The sequence below is a fragment of the Bufo bufo genome, chromosome 3 (genome assembly GCF_905171765.1).
Source record: "Bufo bufo chromosome 3, aBufBuf1.1, whole genome shotgun sequence".
Taxonomy (NCBI): Eukaryota; Metazoa; Chordata; class Amphibia; order Anura; family Bufonidae; genus Bufo; species Bufo bufo.
The window spans coordinates 119119860-119140350 of NC_053391.1; the positions used below are offsets into that span (position 1 = coordinate 119119860).

The 20491-nt window shown below is 42.5% G+C and overlaps 1 protein-coding gene across 2 annotated transcripts in view; it reads right to left on the reverse strand.

Annotated features, from left to right (window-relative positions):
• SGSM2 (small G protein signaling modulator 2) overlaps positions 1 to 20491 on the reverse strand; it is a 385744-nt gene that overhangs the window by 225480 nt on the left and 139773 nt on the right. For both annotated transcript variants that reach the window (XM_040423501.1, XM_040423503.1), the window contains exon 2: positions 14197 to 14272. In XM_040423501.1, the coding sequence (XP_040279435.1) occupies positions 14197 to 14272 (76 nt within the window). The remainder of the gene's footprint in view (positions 1 to 14196; positions 14273 to 20491) is intronic.

The window sequence follows — 20491 nt, forward strand, 5'->3', positions numbered from 1 at the left end:
ATATTAAATGATATTTTTGATGTGACCAAAATCATGATTGATTTTAAAAGAAAAGCAACCATATTTGAAAATTTCCTTCATGGACTGGTAAAAGGAGAATATTGGGCACAACATATTCAAAAAACGCAACACTACTAAAAAAACGCATGGAAAACGCACAATAATTATAAGATTGCAATCCTAATAATTCCATACCAGGTTTTGCACCCTTCTGGAAAAAGGTATAAAATGGATCAAAGTTTGTTTGGGAATCGACTACTGAGGAAGGGGAAAGAGATTCCCGAAACGCGTTTGGTGCTATTCAACAGATTCCCAACAGGATATCCTTATTGAAAACTTATGTGTAAATATTCCGACATAGAAATTGGAGCGCTCCAGAAGAATAAAAAGAAAGTCTGCATCATCGACTACCTGAATTGGGTGAGCACAAGTCCACCTCTCGCGAGCACTAGCTAAGGTCACGTGACCAGATTTGAGATTACGGCACACCGACCGAGAAAGAGCGGCAGCGTACGAACAAGGTGAGACGCCGAACATCCAAACCATGGACGGTGTAAGGACACTGTAAGTAAAATCTGACTTTTCTTTTCTATATCTACTAAAGCAAATATCGGATACGTGTTGTTTATACCAAAGGAATGAACCTGCCACATAGTCAAGAGACTGATATAGGCATATGGAATATACAAATTGAAAATATCGCACTCTAGCGTGGGCGGACTTGCTCACAACTGTGCATTCCATTTTTCATTCAAGGATTTATCCCCCCGGCCCCTCTCTTTTTTGGACATTTTTTTGTCATTTTTATTGGATATTTTATTGAATGTTTTATTTCCAACATTTTAATAAATGTTTTTATTTATTTATCTGCTGCAGCATTATTTAGCTCGTATATTTCCTGTCTCATGTGATATAATAAATATTGTCAACATTTCAGAAAGCATTATTAATACTCCTACGTGGGAGTGCCAGTCTCATACTATATTATGTATACTTGCTTTGTTTGATTGAGTGATCCAACTGAGGCTAGAGCACCCATTCCAGGTTTGCCAGAGGGGTGAGCTATTTGTCCACAACACATTTTTTTCTGTGTTTTGCGGGCTGTTTTTAACGGATCCGTTTTTCAGTTTTTGTTTCAGTAGTGTTTCTGGTTCCATCACGTTTTTCAGTTACGTTTTTCCATATGGCGTATACAGTAACTACATAGAAAAGATTGGGCTGGGCATAAAATTTTCAATAGATGGTTCCGCAAAAACGGATCGGATACGGAAGACATACAGAGTACATTCCGTATGTGTTCCGTTTTTTTTTGCGGACTCATTGACTTGAATGGAGCCACGGAACGTGATTTGCGGGCAATAATAGGACATGTTCTATCTTTGAACGGAACAGAAACGGAATGCATATGGAGTACATTCCGTTTTTTTTGCGGAACCATTGAAATGCATGGTTCCGTACACGAATCGTATATGGAACAAAAAAAATGGCCCGTATACGGAACGCAAAAAACGTTCGTATAAACGAGCCCTTATACTAATGCACCATCTTGGGGGCAGGCTCCATTGATGGCACCTTATCTCCCCAAGAACAAAAGGATCTGTCAAGTTGAAATTCAATTTCCCAATCGTTATCTCCCCTAAAAGCAGATGTCAGAGTCGGGAGGTGCCTTACACATTATCAGATGGCCAACATTAGTTTAAAGCAACACTCTAGGCAAGCAGCTGCACTGCGTCCCTCCTACTGCTGAGGAGGCAGGGATTACACACGCATCGTTTCTGGTGTTATTTCTTATTCCAGCGTAGAGATGAGCCAACCAATTTGTATGAATCGATTTAAGTCAAAAATCAGTCTTCTTGAGAAGTAAGGGGCTGCATAGATGTAAATGGCGCATGCAAAGGTAGCTGCAGCGGAACCTCTGTGCTTGCGCCACTACTCAAAACAATAGCGCAGCATATGCATGAGATTGACAGGGCCAGGCAAGGTGTCTGGCCCTGTAAATTAGGGGGCAGAATGTTTCTTGAAAAGAGGGGTCAGCCCATCACTGCTCAGGAAAGCAGATTTTTGAAAGAATTAGATTTGTTCTAATCAATGACCCCTAACACTAGGGCTGTTTCTTTGACCTCCACTATACATGTAAATGGCGTCCACTCCAGACAGCAGTTTGCACCGTGGGTTAGGTTTCTGCCATTTCATGCAGCAGACACGTGGGGCTAATGTCTGTGATCCGCAATAAAAGTGATTGCAGATATTTAACCCATGAGATGCCATTGTCAACTTTGAGGTGGGGGAGTCGTTCATTACTTGTAATAGCCTAGGTCCCTCTTAAGAATCTTAGCCTATTACAGAGGTAGTTTCTATGGAGGCCTGCAGGTGGCAGTGCTCCATAGGAGCATAGCAAAACTCCCATAGACTGAAGTGCTAAATCATTGCAGTGTATGGGACAAGCTAACTAACAATCACTTGTTAAAGTCCCTTAAGGGGACTTAAAATGTGTACAAAAATATATATAACAAAAATAATGAAAAATTAAAATCACCCTCCTTTCCCCATAATAAAAATAAACCTAAATACGCAATAACAAAAATAAAGATCATTTGCTTCCCAAAACACCCAAACTATTAAAATATAAACATATTTATCCTGTATAGTGAATGTCATAATGGTCGCTTCACCTCACCAAAAAATCGAACAAAAAGTGATTAAAAAGTCATAAACACCTGCAAAATTAGCCCTTAAACAGCTCTGTAGATGTAAATATAAAAAGGTGGGGGCTCAGAATATGGTGATGCAAAGAAAAAAAATAAAGTTTTTAAAAAAAATTTTTTTTAAGTATTAGGCTAGGCCTACACTGTGACATGTGTCACACTACAACATCACAGAAAAGTCACGCAACACAAAAATACATGCAACTTATCTGCAAATTGTTATCACATAACTATTTTAGAGGTGGGATTTAACCAGGGATCTCAAGTCTCCCGGACGTTCAGGGAGTTTCCCTGACGCCCGCATGTGAAACAATATATCCCGGAAAGGTTTACTGATAGCAGAGCAGAGAGATAAGAGAAGTGACAGGACAGAGTTTAGATTAAGGGTTGAATTAACCCTTTAGGGTCAAATTGGCTTCTCAAGGAGAGATATATATGTTAAAGGCATCCCTTCTTCTGTCTCATTCAGTAGCTATATAACTATTTTTTTTAAAATACATTTACACATTTAACCCTCCATTTTAATTATATTATTTACCCCAGTGTTAAATTCACTCCCCCTGGATGCTTGTTTTTTTCCTACAGTGGGGTAGATAATTACACACAGGGTTTTAAAGAATAAACTTCCTGACTCAGACCAAGAGCCGACTCAGCGAGTCAGCAAGAGAATCGAAGCATCCGCGCATGCGCATTGAGCAACCTAAGCTTCGGTTCACTTGCTTCTTGTCAGCTCAGTGAATGACCCGAAGATTCGATTCATGAATCGGTTCATTTGAATGAACTGATTCAAATGAACCGATTCATGTGAAAGATCCGAACTTCCCATCTCTAGTTTACTCGCAGTAAACCTTTCCGCCAACCTGTAGCAGTGTCCCCTTCTTGGCGCGTGCGCACAGTGCAAGAAGAAGCCGATGCCAGCAGTCCGCAACGGCGCATCAGGCTGAGCCTGTGCGCACGCGCAGGATCTCAAAGCGGGAGGAGGGGGAGGGAGGGAGAGGCGGCACTGAGAAGTAGAAGGCGGCACTGGGCACGAACGGCGATGCGTGCGGCCGGGCACCATGCATCCACAGACCTCCCCTGCTTGGGCACCTTAATTCAATGATTGACAGGTTAGTAAAACCTGTTTTTCCGCAGAATAAAGCCACAAATAGCTTTTATAAGGCCACCTTAGAAATCAGAATGCTACCCTGGACATGAGCATATGTTTAGCTCACAGGGCTTATAGGTGGTGACAGAATCCCTTTAATCATATACATAAATATGATAATTTGGGGCAGGGTGATGAGCCCAGTCCTCCACACCATAGAGCAAAGTGTGCAGATACTGCATATGTTTGGAAAATATAATAAAAAGTTTGTGAAAGAAAAAAAAAGAAAACCTCCCTGAAATGAGAAGTGCACCTCCCTGAAATTAGTTTTTGCAGGTTGGGATGTCTGGATTTAACTGTGAAAACACAGCCAAGTCACAGGTGAGTTGTGTCGTGCGCAACTTATATTGAAGTCGCGTGAGACACATTCACGTGTCGCACTGCAAATCCACTGATATAGCTTATATGAAATGTTGCGCGACACTGCCACTGTATAGCCTTAGCTTTAAATCACACGAAAAGCTATAAAAATTTGATCTCTGTCATACTGACCCATAAATTGAAGTTAGGTTTCAGGTCAGTTTTACCGCACAGGGAACGCCGTAAAAGGGAAACCTATAAAATGATGGCAATTACAATTCTGCCTCATTTTGTTTTTTTTCAGCTTCCTACTATATAATATGCAATATAAAAAGGTACCATTAGAAAGCACAACTTGTCTCTCAAAAACAAGCCCTTATAAGGCTATGTGAACTGGAAAATAAAAACATTGCGGACCCGAGAATGCAGGAGCCAAAAAAAACTAAATTAAAAACAGTAAAATAAAATCTAACTTTGAGCTAGCATTAGGCTTCAATCACATGTTTGTTAGGGTACTTTCACACTAGCGGCAAGGAACTCCGGCAGCATGTTCTGGTCGGTGAAAAGCCTGTCCAGAGGATAGATCATCAGTTTAAAAGAACTGCAGAACCCCTTTAAGTTACTAACTTACCGTATTTGATGCGCCTATTACTGGTCCTTTTTTCTGAGCATAATAAATCTTGCCCTATCACCCTACGATCAGTTAAAGGCTAGGGCAGCACTAAAGCATGCCCATTAGTGCCAGAGACGTCACGGGGCTCATTGCTAGGCAGAAGCCTCCGCCTAGCTTTACCCATGGGGAGCCCGGTAGATCTCCAGATCCCCAGAAAAAGGAGAGCATCGGAGCATGATCTGTTCTCATGGAGCAGCGCTGTTGCTGCCGTGGTGCTGCGCCTGTGGGATGGTAATACCCAAAGCCAAGGGGCCAAGCCTGGCAGCAGGTGTGCTGTTGGGCTGCTGGGTCCCCTGTATGTGCTGTGCTGAGAGCGGCGGTCATCATGCACTAATGCACCACATACAGTGGGGACCCACTTATAAAAGGTCACCATGAAGTGGCAAATGGGCATATACAGTTTGATCAAAATGTGCTCTAAGAGTTCTGTTCATTTTTAGAAGTGTTGGTTAGCATAAAATGTGGATTTTCTCTCCATGGGGAGGAATATTTGAAGTCAGTTTTGCTTGAGCGTGCGTTGGCGTACTTTATACCACATTTATGTATCAAATGCTGCATGTTTGATAAATTTGTCTCATCCATAAACCCAACACTTTTCCTACTGGAGCGTGACTGCAACTTTTAAAAAAAGTCTCAGTGATAAATCTGGAGTGAAACTCATTAACATAGCTAACCACCAAAGTCGCAAAAGCCCCAAAAGCCAGAATTCTGGAGTGATGCCATGATAGATCAGGACCCAATCCTTTTTTTTCTACAGTTGTGATATATTTGGATTAGCTAACAGATTTTATTGTGTAAAAAAAGAAATTAGCATATTTCCGGGATAGGATTTGTATATACAGCCAAACTGTAGAGAAAACGCCGTGCATTGACCTACTGCTAGACATCAATTATAAAAATGAGCATGGGGCGCTTTATATACTTTTTGATCAAAATGCACAGGCCCATTCCAGGCATAGTGTCCTCTTTAAAGTGGGGTCCCTACACTAATTTGGAGCAGCACTACATGGTGCCCACTGCCAGCACCCGCAGGCAGTGAAACCCAGCAGCCCATTAACGCTAGTACAGCACAGTACATGAGACTTCCGTAATATTCCGGCACCTCCAAAGTCTATCGCAGCGCTGACACTGTATACCATGATAAAACAGCATACGTTTAGGGTACTTTCACACTTCCATGCCGTGTTTTGCGGATCCGCAAAACACAGATACAGGGTCGGAGCTATATAGAAAATGCCTATTCTTGTCCGATTGTGGACAAGAAAAGGACATTCTCTATATTTTTTGCGGGGCCGCAGAACGGATGTGGACAGCATACGGTGTGCTGTCAGCATCTTTTGCAGCCCCATTGAAATGAATGGGTACGCACCCGTTCTGCAAAATTGCAAAACGGATGCGGACCCATTCATACGGTCGTGTGATCGTAGCCTTAGGCCTCTTTCACACGGGTGTCCCGGATTTGCTCCGGATGCGTCGCGTGTGCATTGCGGGAAACCCGCGAGAGTGCGCAAGCAATTTCAGTCAGTTTTAACTGCGATTTGCGTTGCGTTATTCAGTTTTTATCGCGCGGGTGCAATGCGTTTTGCACGCGCTTGATAAAAAACTGACTGTGGTACCCAGACCCGAACCCGGACTTCTTCACTGAAGTTCGGGATTTGGGTTCGGTGTTCTGTATATTTTATTATTTTCCCCGTATAACATGGTTATAATGGAAAATAATAGCATTCCTAATACAGAATGCTTAGTAAAATGTCGATTGACGGGTTAAAAAATAAAAAACATTTACTCACCTCATCCTCTTGTTCTCTTCTTCTTTCAGGACCTGCAAAAAAAAACTTTGATGACGTAATCGTGAACGTGGTGAGCGCGGTGACGTCAGCGCAGGTCCTGCTGAATGAGGATAGAAGATCCTTGCTTGCGGATGTTTGCGATTTTCACGCAACACACAAGTGATGCGTGAAAATCACCGCTCATCTGCACAGCCCCATTGAAGTGAATAGGTCCGGATTCAGTGCGGGTGCAATGCGTTCACCTCACGCCTTACACCTGCGCGGAATTCTCGCCAGTGTGAAATAACCAAACCTCATTTGCTGAGAAGTGAATGATGTCCAAAAAAAATGATGGCTCTATAGTCACACAGGAAACTGCAGCAGGTACTGAGTCAATGACCGAAAATACATCCGTTTATTGTCCACATGGAAACGGGTCTGAAAGAAATATGTCCAATTTTATTGTTTTTTGCTCCCATTGTGTGTTTTTTCAGGCTGATTAGACCTTTGTTGTGCAGGCTAAGATGCAGGTACACAATGTACCGTGCTGCTAAAAGCACTGCCTGAGTCATATTAATTAGGGTATGAAAGACGGATTAGCGGGCGGAAGAGATCAGGAATCTGCTAACCTCTCAAGCATCCTTTCATGTAGAGAATATCAATCCTCCAAAGGACAAAGTAATAGGAATAAAGCCCCTCTGGTGTCTCTGCCCTTTCGTGGAAGACCCTCTAATGACTGGCCCACTACTGCCATTAATAGCTGGATTACACAGACGGCAGGTCAGTGCACATACAGCACAGCGCGTCTAATAAGAGCGTGCATGGCCTTAAGCGGCTCCCATACAGCATAATGATTTATCTTGATAACTGAAGCATGTATGGTGACCTACCAAATGCTCCTAATGATCACGTAACTGAACCATATTATATTCTCATTTCCTACAATCAGTGGGGTAACCATTTAGCTCTTAGTTGTTGTTATCAGATTTGCCATTGAAAACTTCTTCATAAAGTTAGATCTCAGTGTAATCTGTTCTGCTCATGCACGTTATATTAAAGGGAGTCTGCCACAGTTAAAACAGGCACGATGCCTTGTAGGGCTGAATATAATGATACCTTTCACTTAGCGATCCGTCGTTACATTCTGCAGAAATCCATATGCAAATGAGCAACTCGGTGCACAAGAGGCGGGCTCAAGTCACTCTGTGCAACCTTGCTCCTCCAGCTTCCTCCACCAGCCCCTCTCTCTCCTTCTTGATTGGTTTCTTTTCAGTCATCTTGCCTACTGTACACATGCATTGGCAACTGGGTGTTGTGCCAGACGGAATGGTAACACCCAGTTGGCGATTTATTTATACTGTAGATTTCTAGGAGGGATAACAGAGAAACAGCACATCACAAAGTTCTAAGCCAAAAGTGCTCCAGAATTGTTATTTAATGGAGAATAAAAGTATTACTTAAGCTACTTTCACCCTAGAGTTTTTGCTGATTCCGGCAGGATTCAGCAAAAACGCTTCCGTTCCTGATAATACAACCGTCTGCATCCGTTATGAGCGGATCCGGTTGTATTATCTTTAACATAGCCAAGACGAATCCGTCATGAACACCATTGAAAGTCAACGGAGGACGGATCCGTTTTCTATTGTGTCAGAGAAAACGGATCCGTCCCCGTTGACTTGCATTGTGGGTCATGACGGATCCGTTTTGCTCCGCATCCCAGGACGGAAAGCAAACCGTAGCATGCTGCGGTTTGCTCTCCTGTATGAGAGCGAAACGGAATGCATTTTGGAGCATTCCGTTCTGTTCAGTTACGTTTTGTTCCCATTGACAATGAATGGGGACAAAACGGAAGCGTTTTTTTCCGGTATTGAGAACCAATGACGGATCTCAATACCGGAAAAGAGAAACTCTAGTGTGAAAGTAGCCTTGAACATACGTGTTAGGAGCGGAGGACAGGTTCTCTTTAATTGTCTGCTTCGTAAAGTTGCTTCATTTGTCGTGTAAAATATTATTGCTATAAATGACTTTAATCAGGCCAATTTTCACTTTTTTCATTTTCTCAACCCTGCCATTCAAGAGTCAGAACTTTTTTTACTTTTCCATTCACATAGCTGTATGATGGCTGGTTTTTTGCAGGACAAATTTTCCTTTTAAAGGGTTTCTATCACTTCGTTTCACCTATTTAGCTTTCAGACACTAGCGATCCGCTAGTGTCTGCTTTATCTAACCATCCTAATATAAGAGCTTATTGTCCTGCCGTTTAGCTAAAAAAATAACTTATATAGATATGCAAATGAGCCTCTAGGTGCTATGGGGGCGTCATTAGCACCTAGAGGCTCCGTCTACCTTAACAAACTGCCGCCGCCCAGCTCGTCCCTCCAGCCCGCCTATCTCCAGCTGAAGCGATCCTCTCCGTGCGCGTCTCTGTTCTGCGCATGCGCAGTGAATGTCTGATCGCTTCCCTGCTCAGACATCTCCACTGCGCCTGCGCCGATGACGTCATAGTGCTCCGAGGAACAGGCGCAGTGGAGATGTCTGAGCAGGGAAGCGATCAGACATTCACTGCGCATGCGCCGAATACGAGGAGCATCGCATTCCGGAGGAGATGGGCGGGCTGGAGGGACGCGCTGGGCGGCGGCAGTTTGTTAAGGTAGACGGAGCCTCTAGGTGCTAATGACGCCCCCATAGCACCTAGAGGCTCATTTGCATATCTATATAAGTTATTTTTTTAGCTAAACGGGCAGGACAATAAGCTCTTATATTAGGATGGTTAGATAAAGCAGACACTAGCGGATCGCTAGTGTCTGAAAGCTAAATAGGTGAAACGAAGTGATAGAAACCCTTTAACTGAACTATTTAATATCCCATATACTGTATTAGGAAGCTGAAAAAAATTAATAATGGGGTAAAATAAATGCAATTCCGCCATTGCTTTATAGGACTGGTATTTACGGCATTCACTGGGCAGTAAACATTACAAATTACATTTATTCTGCAGGTCATTACAATTACAGTGATACCAAATGTACATAGTTTTACTATGGTTGTGCCATAAAGTACTTTTCAATGTAAAGTGTATTTTCATCCATTACTCTAGCTGACATTGCTCCTGACATTGTTTTTTTTTTTAATTTTTTTTATTAACCTCTTTTTCAGTTTTCTCTTATCCCCCATGCTTGAATCCTACTTCCTGGTTTGTCATGTGTCCCATCATGCCTTAGGGCAGTGAGATGTGTCCTGACATCAGCAGGACATGTGACACTAACCACGCCTCTTGTTTTTACCAATGACACTTCCTACGTCCAAGGCTCCAATGCAGGACGTAACCCACCGCAACTGAAAATCAAAACAGATTTGCCACAGGGAGCTACCGTAGGCTGGAATCCTAGGTTCAAATCTGAGCAAAGACATCATCTGCATGGAGAGTGTATGTTCCCCCCGTGTTTGCGTGGGCTTCCTCCAACACTCCAAAGACATAATGATAGGGAAAATAGATTGTGAGCTCCACTGGGGACAGCGAGTGATAATGATAAAGTGCTGAGGAATAACATAGCACTATATGAGTGAGTAAAATCTATAAAAAATACTGGACTACAGTTATAGGACATCTATAAAATAAGATCAGACAGGCAGAAATGGCAAGATTTTTTTTTCCTATATCATCCTCTGCTGTACAAAAGTTTATACAGTATGTCCACACTCACCCCGATTCCTCCACTATGCACTCGAAAACTGGTCCTGGAATATATTGATTTGTGGGTACACAGCAGGTGATCTGAAGTCAGCATCAGCAATACTAAGCATGTGGTACTGTACTTAGTAGGGCTTGCTGGACCTGACAGATTCCCTTTCAGTGGCCGCCACAGTATATGAGCTGTCCGTGGTGCTGAATTACCATAAGCCTAGCAGCAGCACCACATTACCTAAAGACAATGTCAAACTGAGCTCAACAACATAAAAACAACAACAGAAAATGATAACAGAATGTAGACTGATCCTACAGAAATGTAAATGAACCCTTCGGAATTATCTGGAATTCTTCATTGATTACTAATATAATGTGGTCTGATTGATATACAAAGCACAATTAAAGACAAAAACGATCTAAACTAATAAGACACAAACAGATGAACCGTTCCTGTATTTTATTAAGCACACTGAGTAGACAAAGGGAGGAAGAAAAAAAATAAGTGAACCCTTGAATTTAATAACCTGTAGGTCCTCCTTTAACAACAATCACCTTCACCAAACATTTCCTGTAGCTGCTATGATTTGTACACTGAGGGGAAATTTTGGACCATTCCTCCCTGCAAAGGTGTGTTCGGTTCATCAATATTTCTGGGATGCCTTGCGTGCACTGCTGTCTTAAAGAGAATCTGTCACTAGCATATTAGCAAAAAATGTTTTTAATGAATCCATGTGTAATAAAGTACCTTATTTCCATATGTCTTGTTCTTTTTATTCTGTGTCTTGTCATTTCTTCAAAAAAACGCTTTTTATGATATTCAAATGAAGCTGTAAGGAGCCAGATGGGCGTTATTCTTTGTCCACGGTGCCCAGGAATGCCCCTCTGAAGTGCCCTGCCCGCCTAAATTTGAAAACTAAGAACTCCTCCAAGATCGCCTAAATCGCCTCCCAGAGGCGAGGCTAAGTGCTCTCCCCCCCCAGCGCCGCGCTCTGCGGCAAACACCCCCGATCCTCCTCTCCCTGCATCCGAAATTTTTTGCTAATATGCTAGTGACAGATTCCCTTTAAGGTCATGCGCGTCTTGTTAGGCTATGACCTGGCTATTCCAAAGCACAATTTTTTTTATTAACCATCCTTAAGTCGATTTACTTGTAAGCTCTTGGTCATTGTTTTGTTACATCACCCAACCTCTCATCTGCTTGAGGTCATGGACATCGGCCCTTAAAGTCTTCTGTAACGTGTTCTGAAACACCATAGAATTCATTATTCTCTCAAGGTCCTGAGGCAGCAAAGCAGTCCCAAACCCTGATGTTACCTCCACCATGTCTCACAGTTGATGATTTTGGGGAAGAGATTTTGGTGTTGGTCTGCAGTGTTCTTTTACCTACAAACACAGCATTGTGCTTTAGCGCTAAAAAGTAAAAATTTTGCCTCGTCTATATGCAGAACATTTCCTCAGAAGCTTTTCTGGAACATCCAGGTGATCACGGGCATACTTTAGATATCCACATTTTTTTTGGACAGAGACAGCTTCCTTGGTGGTTCTATAAACACCATACCTATTCAGTGGACACATGCACAGAATTTTTTCTGTATGTCATTTGCTCTCACCTTTTTCCCGACTGCATGTTGCACTCTTGGAGTACTCTTAACAGGTCGACCAGTCCAGTTCTGAATTTTCTCCATTTTTGTAGACGATTTGTCTAACCATGTACAAATGTTCACCCAGGTCCTTTTTAAGCTTCCCTACAACATGACTTCTGAGGTTATATGGAAGCTGTTTGTATCAAGGCATGGTTCACACTAACCAATCTTACCTGAAAAGAACAGATTTGTAAGTAACCTAGCTTTGTGTGCCTTTGTTTAATGGGAAGTGCACCTCTGAAACCCACACTTCCAATCTCACCTTTTGCCAATTAACCCTTGGTGAAATCAGAAATTCACTTAGATGACTATAAATAAGAATCAGACCACATTTCATTAGTAATCAATGTAGAAATCCAGATAATCCCAAAGGGTTCCCTAACTTTTTCTTGCAACTGTACATTAAAGGGCATCTGTCAGCAGATTTGTACCTATGATGCTGGCTGACCTGAAGGCATCTGTGTTGGTCCCATGTTCATATGTGCCCGCATTGCTGAGAAAAATTCAGTTTTAATATATGCAAATAAGGCTCTAGGAGCAACGGGGGCATTGCCATTACACCTAGAGGCTCAGCTCTCTCAGCAACTGCCATGGCCTCTGCACTTTGATTGACAGGGCCGAGCAGTGTAAACGCGATCACGACTGCCTGGCCCAGTCAATCAAAGTGCAGAGGGCGCAGCTGTCGCAGAGAGAGCTGAGTCTCCAGGAAGCAACGCCCCCATTGCTCCTAGAGGCTCATTTGCATATATTAAAACATAATTTTTCTCAGCAATGCGGGCACATATGGACATGGGACCAACACAGATACCTTCAGCTGCCAAGTGCACATGTAACAGGTCAAACAGTTTCATTGGTACAAATCTGCTGACAGATGCCCTTTAAGTAAAAGCGATGACTATAGGCACTTACTATTTGCAGCAAAATAGGAGTATATATAAGAGGCAGTGGAATAAGTAAGCAGCTATAATGTTGTCAAATAGGCAACCTTTTAGGAAAACAACTGAGGGTATGAGAGTGGGAGTTATCATGAAGAAATGCTATAGAAGGAGGAAGACATGATCTAAGAGTCTCATGAGGGAATCAGAGGTTGAGTGGCAGCACAGCTTGAGTGGCAGCACAGGGTGAGTGGCAGCACAGGGTGAGTGGCAGCACAGCTTGAGTGGCAGCACAGCTTGAGTGGCAGCACAGCTTGAGTGGCAGCACAGCTTGAGTGGCAGCACAGCTTGTGCAGAGGGTTTCTAGAGATTACTGAAGAACCATAAACATTATCAGAGTTCATTGAAGCTTAGTATGTTAGGGTAACAATTTTCATTGCCAGTATTAGTTTGCAATAAAACATTTCTGTGCTCTACTTAATTTTCTCTACCAACCGCCATTTGATCCAAATGATTTTCCCCTTGAGTCTACATCTGTCAATAAAATGATATTACTTCCGGTCTCAGTGACTGCGGAATCGGATGTCTTAATAGACCTGATTGTGGTCACAGACAATAATTCACATAGGGACCAGGAAGAACAGGGCAGGGAGGCTCCATTCTTTGAAGCCAGGAACAGTTATGGAAGGTGGCTTCAAGTCCTTGAAATGACACATGCCTAAAATAAGTGATAGAATGCCGAAAAAGCATAGGCCTGGGGGTAATGTTTGCTAAAGGGGTTCTGTGGAAGAATTAGGCTTTAAAGGGGGTTTTCAAGTATTTTATACTGATGACCTATCCTCAGGATAGGTCACCAGTATCTGATCGGCGGGGGTCTCAGGTGTCATACCCTTCGCCAATCAGATACTGGTGACCTATCTTGAGGTGCACCATAAAATTCTTGCAGCTTACTCTAGGCCATGTGACTTCACTTTCTTCGGTTACGTGGCCTAGACGCAGTTCAGTCCCATTCAAGTATAAAGGGGCAGAGCTGCGATAACCGAGCCCAGCCGCTAGCCAATGTACGGCGCTGAGCTGGGTAAGCTTGAGGAGGATGCAGCGTTCACCAGAGCACCGCAGCCTCTTCAAACAGCTGATCGGCATGGTTTCTGGGTGTCAGACCCCCACCGATCAGATACAGTACTGCGGATAGGTCATCAGTGTAAAAAAAAAACGTTAACCTATTATTAAATATAAAAGGCTTAAAGAGCTCCTGCTCTTCTTGAGAAATGCACCTTAAATATGAAGCTATATGTATTATATATGAAATCCAGGGCCCAGGTTTACATCAGTTCCTTGGGGAAGCTAACTCAGTAATGCTGACACCTAAGCTGTTCAGTGTGAGGACAGTTCTTACCACATAGCGCAATTATGTGACTGCTGTCTTCATGGACAAATTTCCGGGTTACAGCCTCTTCCATTATCTGTTTCACCTGTGAAAACATATCACAGATCACACGTGAGGTTACACTCCAGACTTATATGTCCACCTTCATTAAGCATCACACAGATAACATCTGCAGGACTGGAAAAACTGACCTTGCACAGTAACGTGGACTTCTTGTTCCAGAGGTGAATTATAATACAAATATTCAGCTTTTTTGATACCGTACATGAGAGTACATACACATAACACATGTTTCTTTTAAAATAAATGATGACTACTATTGATTTTCAGTAGTATCTTCCAAAATGTGTATCTGTACACACCATTATCTAGGCCTATAAATAAAACAATATACAGGTGAAACTCGAAAAATTAGAATATCGTGCAAAGTTCATTTATTTCAGTAATGCAACTTAAAAGGTGAAACTAACATATGAGATAGACTCATTACATGCAAAGCGAGATATTTCAAGCCTTTATTTGGTATAATTTGGATGATTATGGCTTACAGCTTATGAAACCCCAAAGTCACAATTTTGAGGTCCCCTTTGCTCAGGGGGTATGGACTAATTAGCTGACTAGAGTGTGACACTTTGAGCCTAGCATATTGAACCTTTTCATAAAATTCTAATTTTAAGCTGAATTAATGTAATTCCTTTTAATTTGCATTACTGAAATAAATGGACTTTTGCACGATATTCAAATTTTTCGAGTTTCACCTGTAGCTGTCACATTGTTACCCTAATTCTACTAATCTACTATCTTACTAAGGGCTCATTCAGACGACCGTATGAATCAGTCCGCATCCGTTCCGCAATTTTGCAGAACGGGTGCGGACCCATTCATTTCAATGGGGCCGCAAAAGATGCTGTCCACATCCGTAGTTCCGTTCGGGCCCCACAAAAAAAGATAGAGCATGGGTAGATAAAAAAAAGATTAGAGGTATTTCTATCATAGTGCCGGCCACATGCAGAACACACATGGGAGGTATCCGTGTTTTGCGGATCTGCAATTTGCGGACCGCAAAAACACCACGGCGGTCTAAATGAGCCATTACAGATAACATTTTCCCCTCGCAGCAGCAGCAGCAAAATAATAATGGGTCACCTGTCTGTATAGGAGTTTTATCTCCCTGACTGCTACAGAAGGATGGTATTTTGTACGTAATTTTTAATGGCACAGTACTGTCGAAATAAAAAAGAAAAAAATATTAAAATTAAAAGAAAAATGTTTCAAATGAAAGCATTAGCATTCTAACAGAAGTGTTCCTTTCGTGTTCTATAGTAAATCAACATGAACGATGAATTATTTCAGTGCACAAATGAAACCTATATTATATACGACATTTTCAGCTCTGCTACATCTGTATGTCACAGTTTATATGGCTATCATTTCCATAGCGCTGTGTAGTGATCACCGTTAAGAAATACATCCTGACCATACAGTAGGGAAACGTATTATGCTAATTATCGACTACAGGGACCTGATATATTCATTACATCCATGAGGCAAACTCAATCTACAATATAATGACATCTTCCGGATGCCATTCAGCGTAATTACACCAGTCGCCACTGTGACATCAGAAGTGCACTGGGTGACCTTGGAGAACAGATGGACGCTGTGTTTTCTGCATACTGGACCCAGTTACATTTATGAATAACAAATCATGTCTTTATCCAGTTGTAAGCAACCTGAAAATGTAGACGTACCAACCCAAATTCAGCTCCGCCTGTGGCATATGTATGACTGATGCCCAATGTCTACAGAAAGGGTGACAGACCAAAATCGCTTATATTAACCCCGAACCCCCCCCCACTTTAATGTGTCAACTTTAAAGGGGTTTTCCAAGACTTTGCTATAGATGGGTAGATCCTCAATATCTGATCACTGAGGGTCTGACTACCGGCACCCCCTGCGGATCAGCTGTTTGAAGGGCCTGCGATGTCACGTTCATTGGTCATATGGCCTAGGAGGAGAAGCTGAGCTGCAATACCAAGCACAGCTGGTATACAATGGACGTCGCTGTGATTGGTAAGCTGCGAGGAGGCCGCGGAACTCACCAGAGAGCCACAGCTAATCGGCGGGGGTGCCAGGTGTTGGACCCTCCTGAGGATAGGTCATCAATGTCAAAAACTTGGAAATCTATAGGATGGCCAAGATGATTGCCACTAAGGAGCACAATGAGAGAGTTTTGGGGAGACTGTACAAGGTGGAGCCTACTCATATGATGCAGAATCAGGAAAGACCTGTTAGCAGCTCTGTCAGCTACGGGGAGTAGAGGAAAGACTCCTGCGGTGTGTCCTTCCACCAATGCACGCCCCAGACGTCCAAGCCACCAGAGGCATCAGACTCCCTCCCGACCCTTATTTCATTATCCCCCACTAAGTTAACCCTTTGGGAGTTTCTCATAGAAGCACCTGTTTAAAGGGAAGCTGTCACTATGACAATCATTTAAATCACTGCTTTTTTTTTATCTTAGGAGTCATGTGGGTGCTCCTTTCAATGGCTGACAGCTATCTTGGTATGCAGATTCATGCACCGTTAACTGTCAATCACAGAATAGGACCTAAGCTCAAAAAGAGCAGAGATATATAGTTTTATGAGGGAAAAAAAAAATTTGTAAGACTTATTTTGTATTAATTTATATTACTCCTAATTCTGGGCTTTGATGTCAAGGAGACAGTCCTATAAGTGATTGACAGCTATCTCTGTATACACAGTTATAGAGGGAAGGTGGTCAATCACTGATAGGACCACCATCTTGACCTCAAAGCCCAGAATGAGCACAGATATAAATGTATAAAGTATATACCGAATCTTTTGCCATAAAACTATATATCAGTCTGCTCCGCTCCTCCTGCTCTATAATATGCTGCCTGCAGCTCAGGCGCCATGTTCAAAGTTGCCTTAAAGTGCACTGGCCTCATGAAAACATGATACAGTTTACACTGTTTTCTACCCACAGAAATCTGAAGTGAACACTAGGCAGACGTTTCAGTCAGATGTCAGACCCGTGCCACGCTGTAGAAAGCCTTTCCCTATCTAACTGCTGATGACAGATGTCTGTGTAGTATCATATATTACACATAAAATCCCAGGCGTCAATACAGTAATCATAGATTGATTTTCTGTCCTCCTTCCCTCCCTGACAGGCGTGCGGTCACACTCTAACCAGTTGTGTTTCCTGGCAACCACAGAATGAGGCCGAAGGAGGAAAGCCCTCCTGTCTTCTCGTGATCCCACCTGTGGAACACAGTCAGGATCTCCTCGGCTGACGAGGACTACAACGGTATAGGCACACAGCGGTGTCCTTTATGCAGATTTTCTACATGGATTTTGCTGTGGTTTTTGCTGCATTTCCACAGCAAATGTGCAACAAAATCTGCATGTGTTTCTTGACGATTCTGACGTGGATTTGCCTCAGATCTCACTTTATGAATTGAAAAGGGTGATATCTGCACTGAAAATCCGCACAAACAATTGAAATGCTGCGGACTCCAAAATCTGAACAGTAGATCAATTTCTGCAAAGAACATTTTGGCGCCGTGTACATGAGAGTTTGAAAATTTCATCTACTATTCTGCTACTGTATTATGCTGCAGCTTTTATGCACAATATTGTGTGCAAAAAATCTGCAGATATTGTGCAATGAATATACCCCCAACATGGCTCCTTATGGTCACACAATCCTAGAGAGAACAGATCTACCATCTCTTGCGTGTGTGTGTGTATATATATATATATATATATATATATATATACAGTATCTATCTGTATACATAGAGAAAACATTATGATAATATGTACACTTAGATGTTTTATTGATATGTCCTTTACCATAGAACACAAGTGGTGAACCTATGGCACACAGCTTAGACAGAAGGGCGATGGACCTGCTTTATTACCCCAAAACGCAACCTTTCAGTCCAGCATAAAGGTTGAGAAAGGCCCAACTGAGGTGGGCTGAAAGGTTGCCTTCTGGGGTAATAAAGCAGGTCCATCGCCCCTCTCCTTCCTTCATTGATGTGCTGCCTCATTCTTCAAGTGTATATCGCTGGACTATTTGCCAATGGTCTTGAAGGGATTCCACCCAAAATCTAGTGCTGCAGTTGTTTCTATATATATATTGTGGGGATTAGCTCTGATAGTTAGGACTAGCGGATGCAGTATAGAGACAAAGTACACAGTTCTTGACTCAAACAGCGGTGTTTATTCACACAATGGTGTATAACAAAATGCAGATAATGTGTATCACAAAACGCAGGTGGCTTGGTGTTTGTTCACACACAAGGAAAGTCCATAAACAATAAAAGTCACCTTTTCTCCTGGGTGTTAATTCACACCCTGTTAGCAGTTCAGCCTCATCAAGTCCATAGGCGGCCTGTTCGCCTTTAGAGGGGCCTGAGTCCTCCCGCCCGGCTCAAACCTCAAATCCCAGCACAGCCCTCAGTTCACAGCACACAGACTCCTGAGCTCCACTGTCAGAGGGAGGTAAATCCACACACCTGGCAGTGCTGGCTGGATTTTATGCCTAGCAAAACCCGGCCTGGAACATGGGGAGTAGTCACCCACCCAGCATTTTGACTACTCCCAGTAAGAGCCGTCCCGGATCAGCTATGACAGCCATGCTAAATCTCAAGGTGTCAATTAGCAATCGCTGCTGCTGACACATAACATACCGGCTCTTACTTCATCGAGGCCCGGAACCTCGGTGACACATACCTTCCATCCACTATGATTCCAGGTACCTTCTTACAATATATATATATATACACATATATATGGTGTGTATATATATATATATATATATATATATATGCATATATATCTGTTAAGCTTTGCAGTGAAGATTATCTATCAATAAATAAAACTAGGCTACTCAAGGTACTAACCCTTTTTTCCTTCATTGGAGTGCTGCCTCATTCTTCAAGTATATACTGTATATATAATGTGTATTTGTGCAGTAGATTAATACACATCTGTGATTGCTCGCCTGCATTTACTGTATGTTTTCACAGTCTTCGAGTTAATGTGTTGCAGCCAGTTTTAGCCATACTGTTCTTCCATCCCACCAAGATGTTTTCCACAGTGTGAGTTTGCTAGTCTTTGTTTTCACACTTGCGGAGAGCTGTCGTATCTCCATGTGAGAGCGCTCTCAGCTTTACAACCTTATATTCCCCCTTAATACAATATTTAGATATATTTTTTCTCAGTTCTCCAAATGGTTTTTAATGTCAGACCTTGTCATGATGTGGAATCTACGCGTCTCATAACATAAGTAATGGAGCTAAGTTTCTCTATAACAAAACTCAATGTAATGTCACTAATGTCAGGTAAATGTATTGAGATCATAAATCAATAAATAAATCTGCATTTTTGTGTTTGCTATATACGGTGCTGTTGTACCATCTGACATCTGCTAGTTATGTTTAACTACATAAGGAGAATTTCCTTGCTTTGTCCACTCTCATCATGAGAAGACTGGATGGTAAGTATAAACAATTAAAGGGAACCTACCAGCAGGAGATTCAATGTTAAACCAGGCACAGTGTCTTGTAGGGCTAGCTCAGATGAATGCAATGATAGCTTTTACTTACATATCCATTGCTTCATTCTGGAGAAAAAGTACCTTTAGGCCTCTTTCACACTGGCACTACGGAGTGCTTCCGTGGGGTTTCATCCCGTACTTCCGTTCCGGAAAAAGATAAAACATGTCCTATCTTTTTGCGTAACGGCCGGATCGTGGACCCATTTAAGTGAATGTTGGGTCCGCGATCCGCTGCGGCTGCCCCACGGACTGTGCTCTTGTATTGCGGCCCATTTTGCGGGCCGCAATGTGAAAGAGGCCTTAATGTGAATTTTAAGTGCACTGAGGGTTGGTCCAAGCCGCTCTGGTTTCTCTGCCAGACTTTCCCTCAACTTCTCGATTGACAGGGCCAGGTTCCTGCATAGTCTTCCCACTTGGTCCTGTCAATCAAGGAGAGGGAGGGACTGGAAGAAGCAGAGGAGGTTCAAGGGTGTTTGCTGAGGCAAACCCTTGGTGCACTTACCTGCTCATTTGTATACGTATTAAAAGTCCTTTTTAGCCATAATGAACCAATGGATCAATGATCTAGCCCTAGAAGGCATTGTGCGTGGTTTAGCAAAGATGGTTTTCCTGGTGACAGACTCCATTTAACCTTGAAGACTTAGATTTCATTAACACTAATTAATTTAAGAATGTAGAGAACGCAACAGGTCTACTCAGTGGTTGACATCTCCA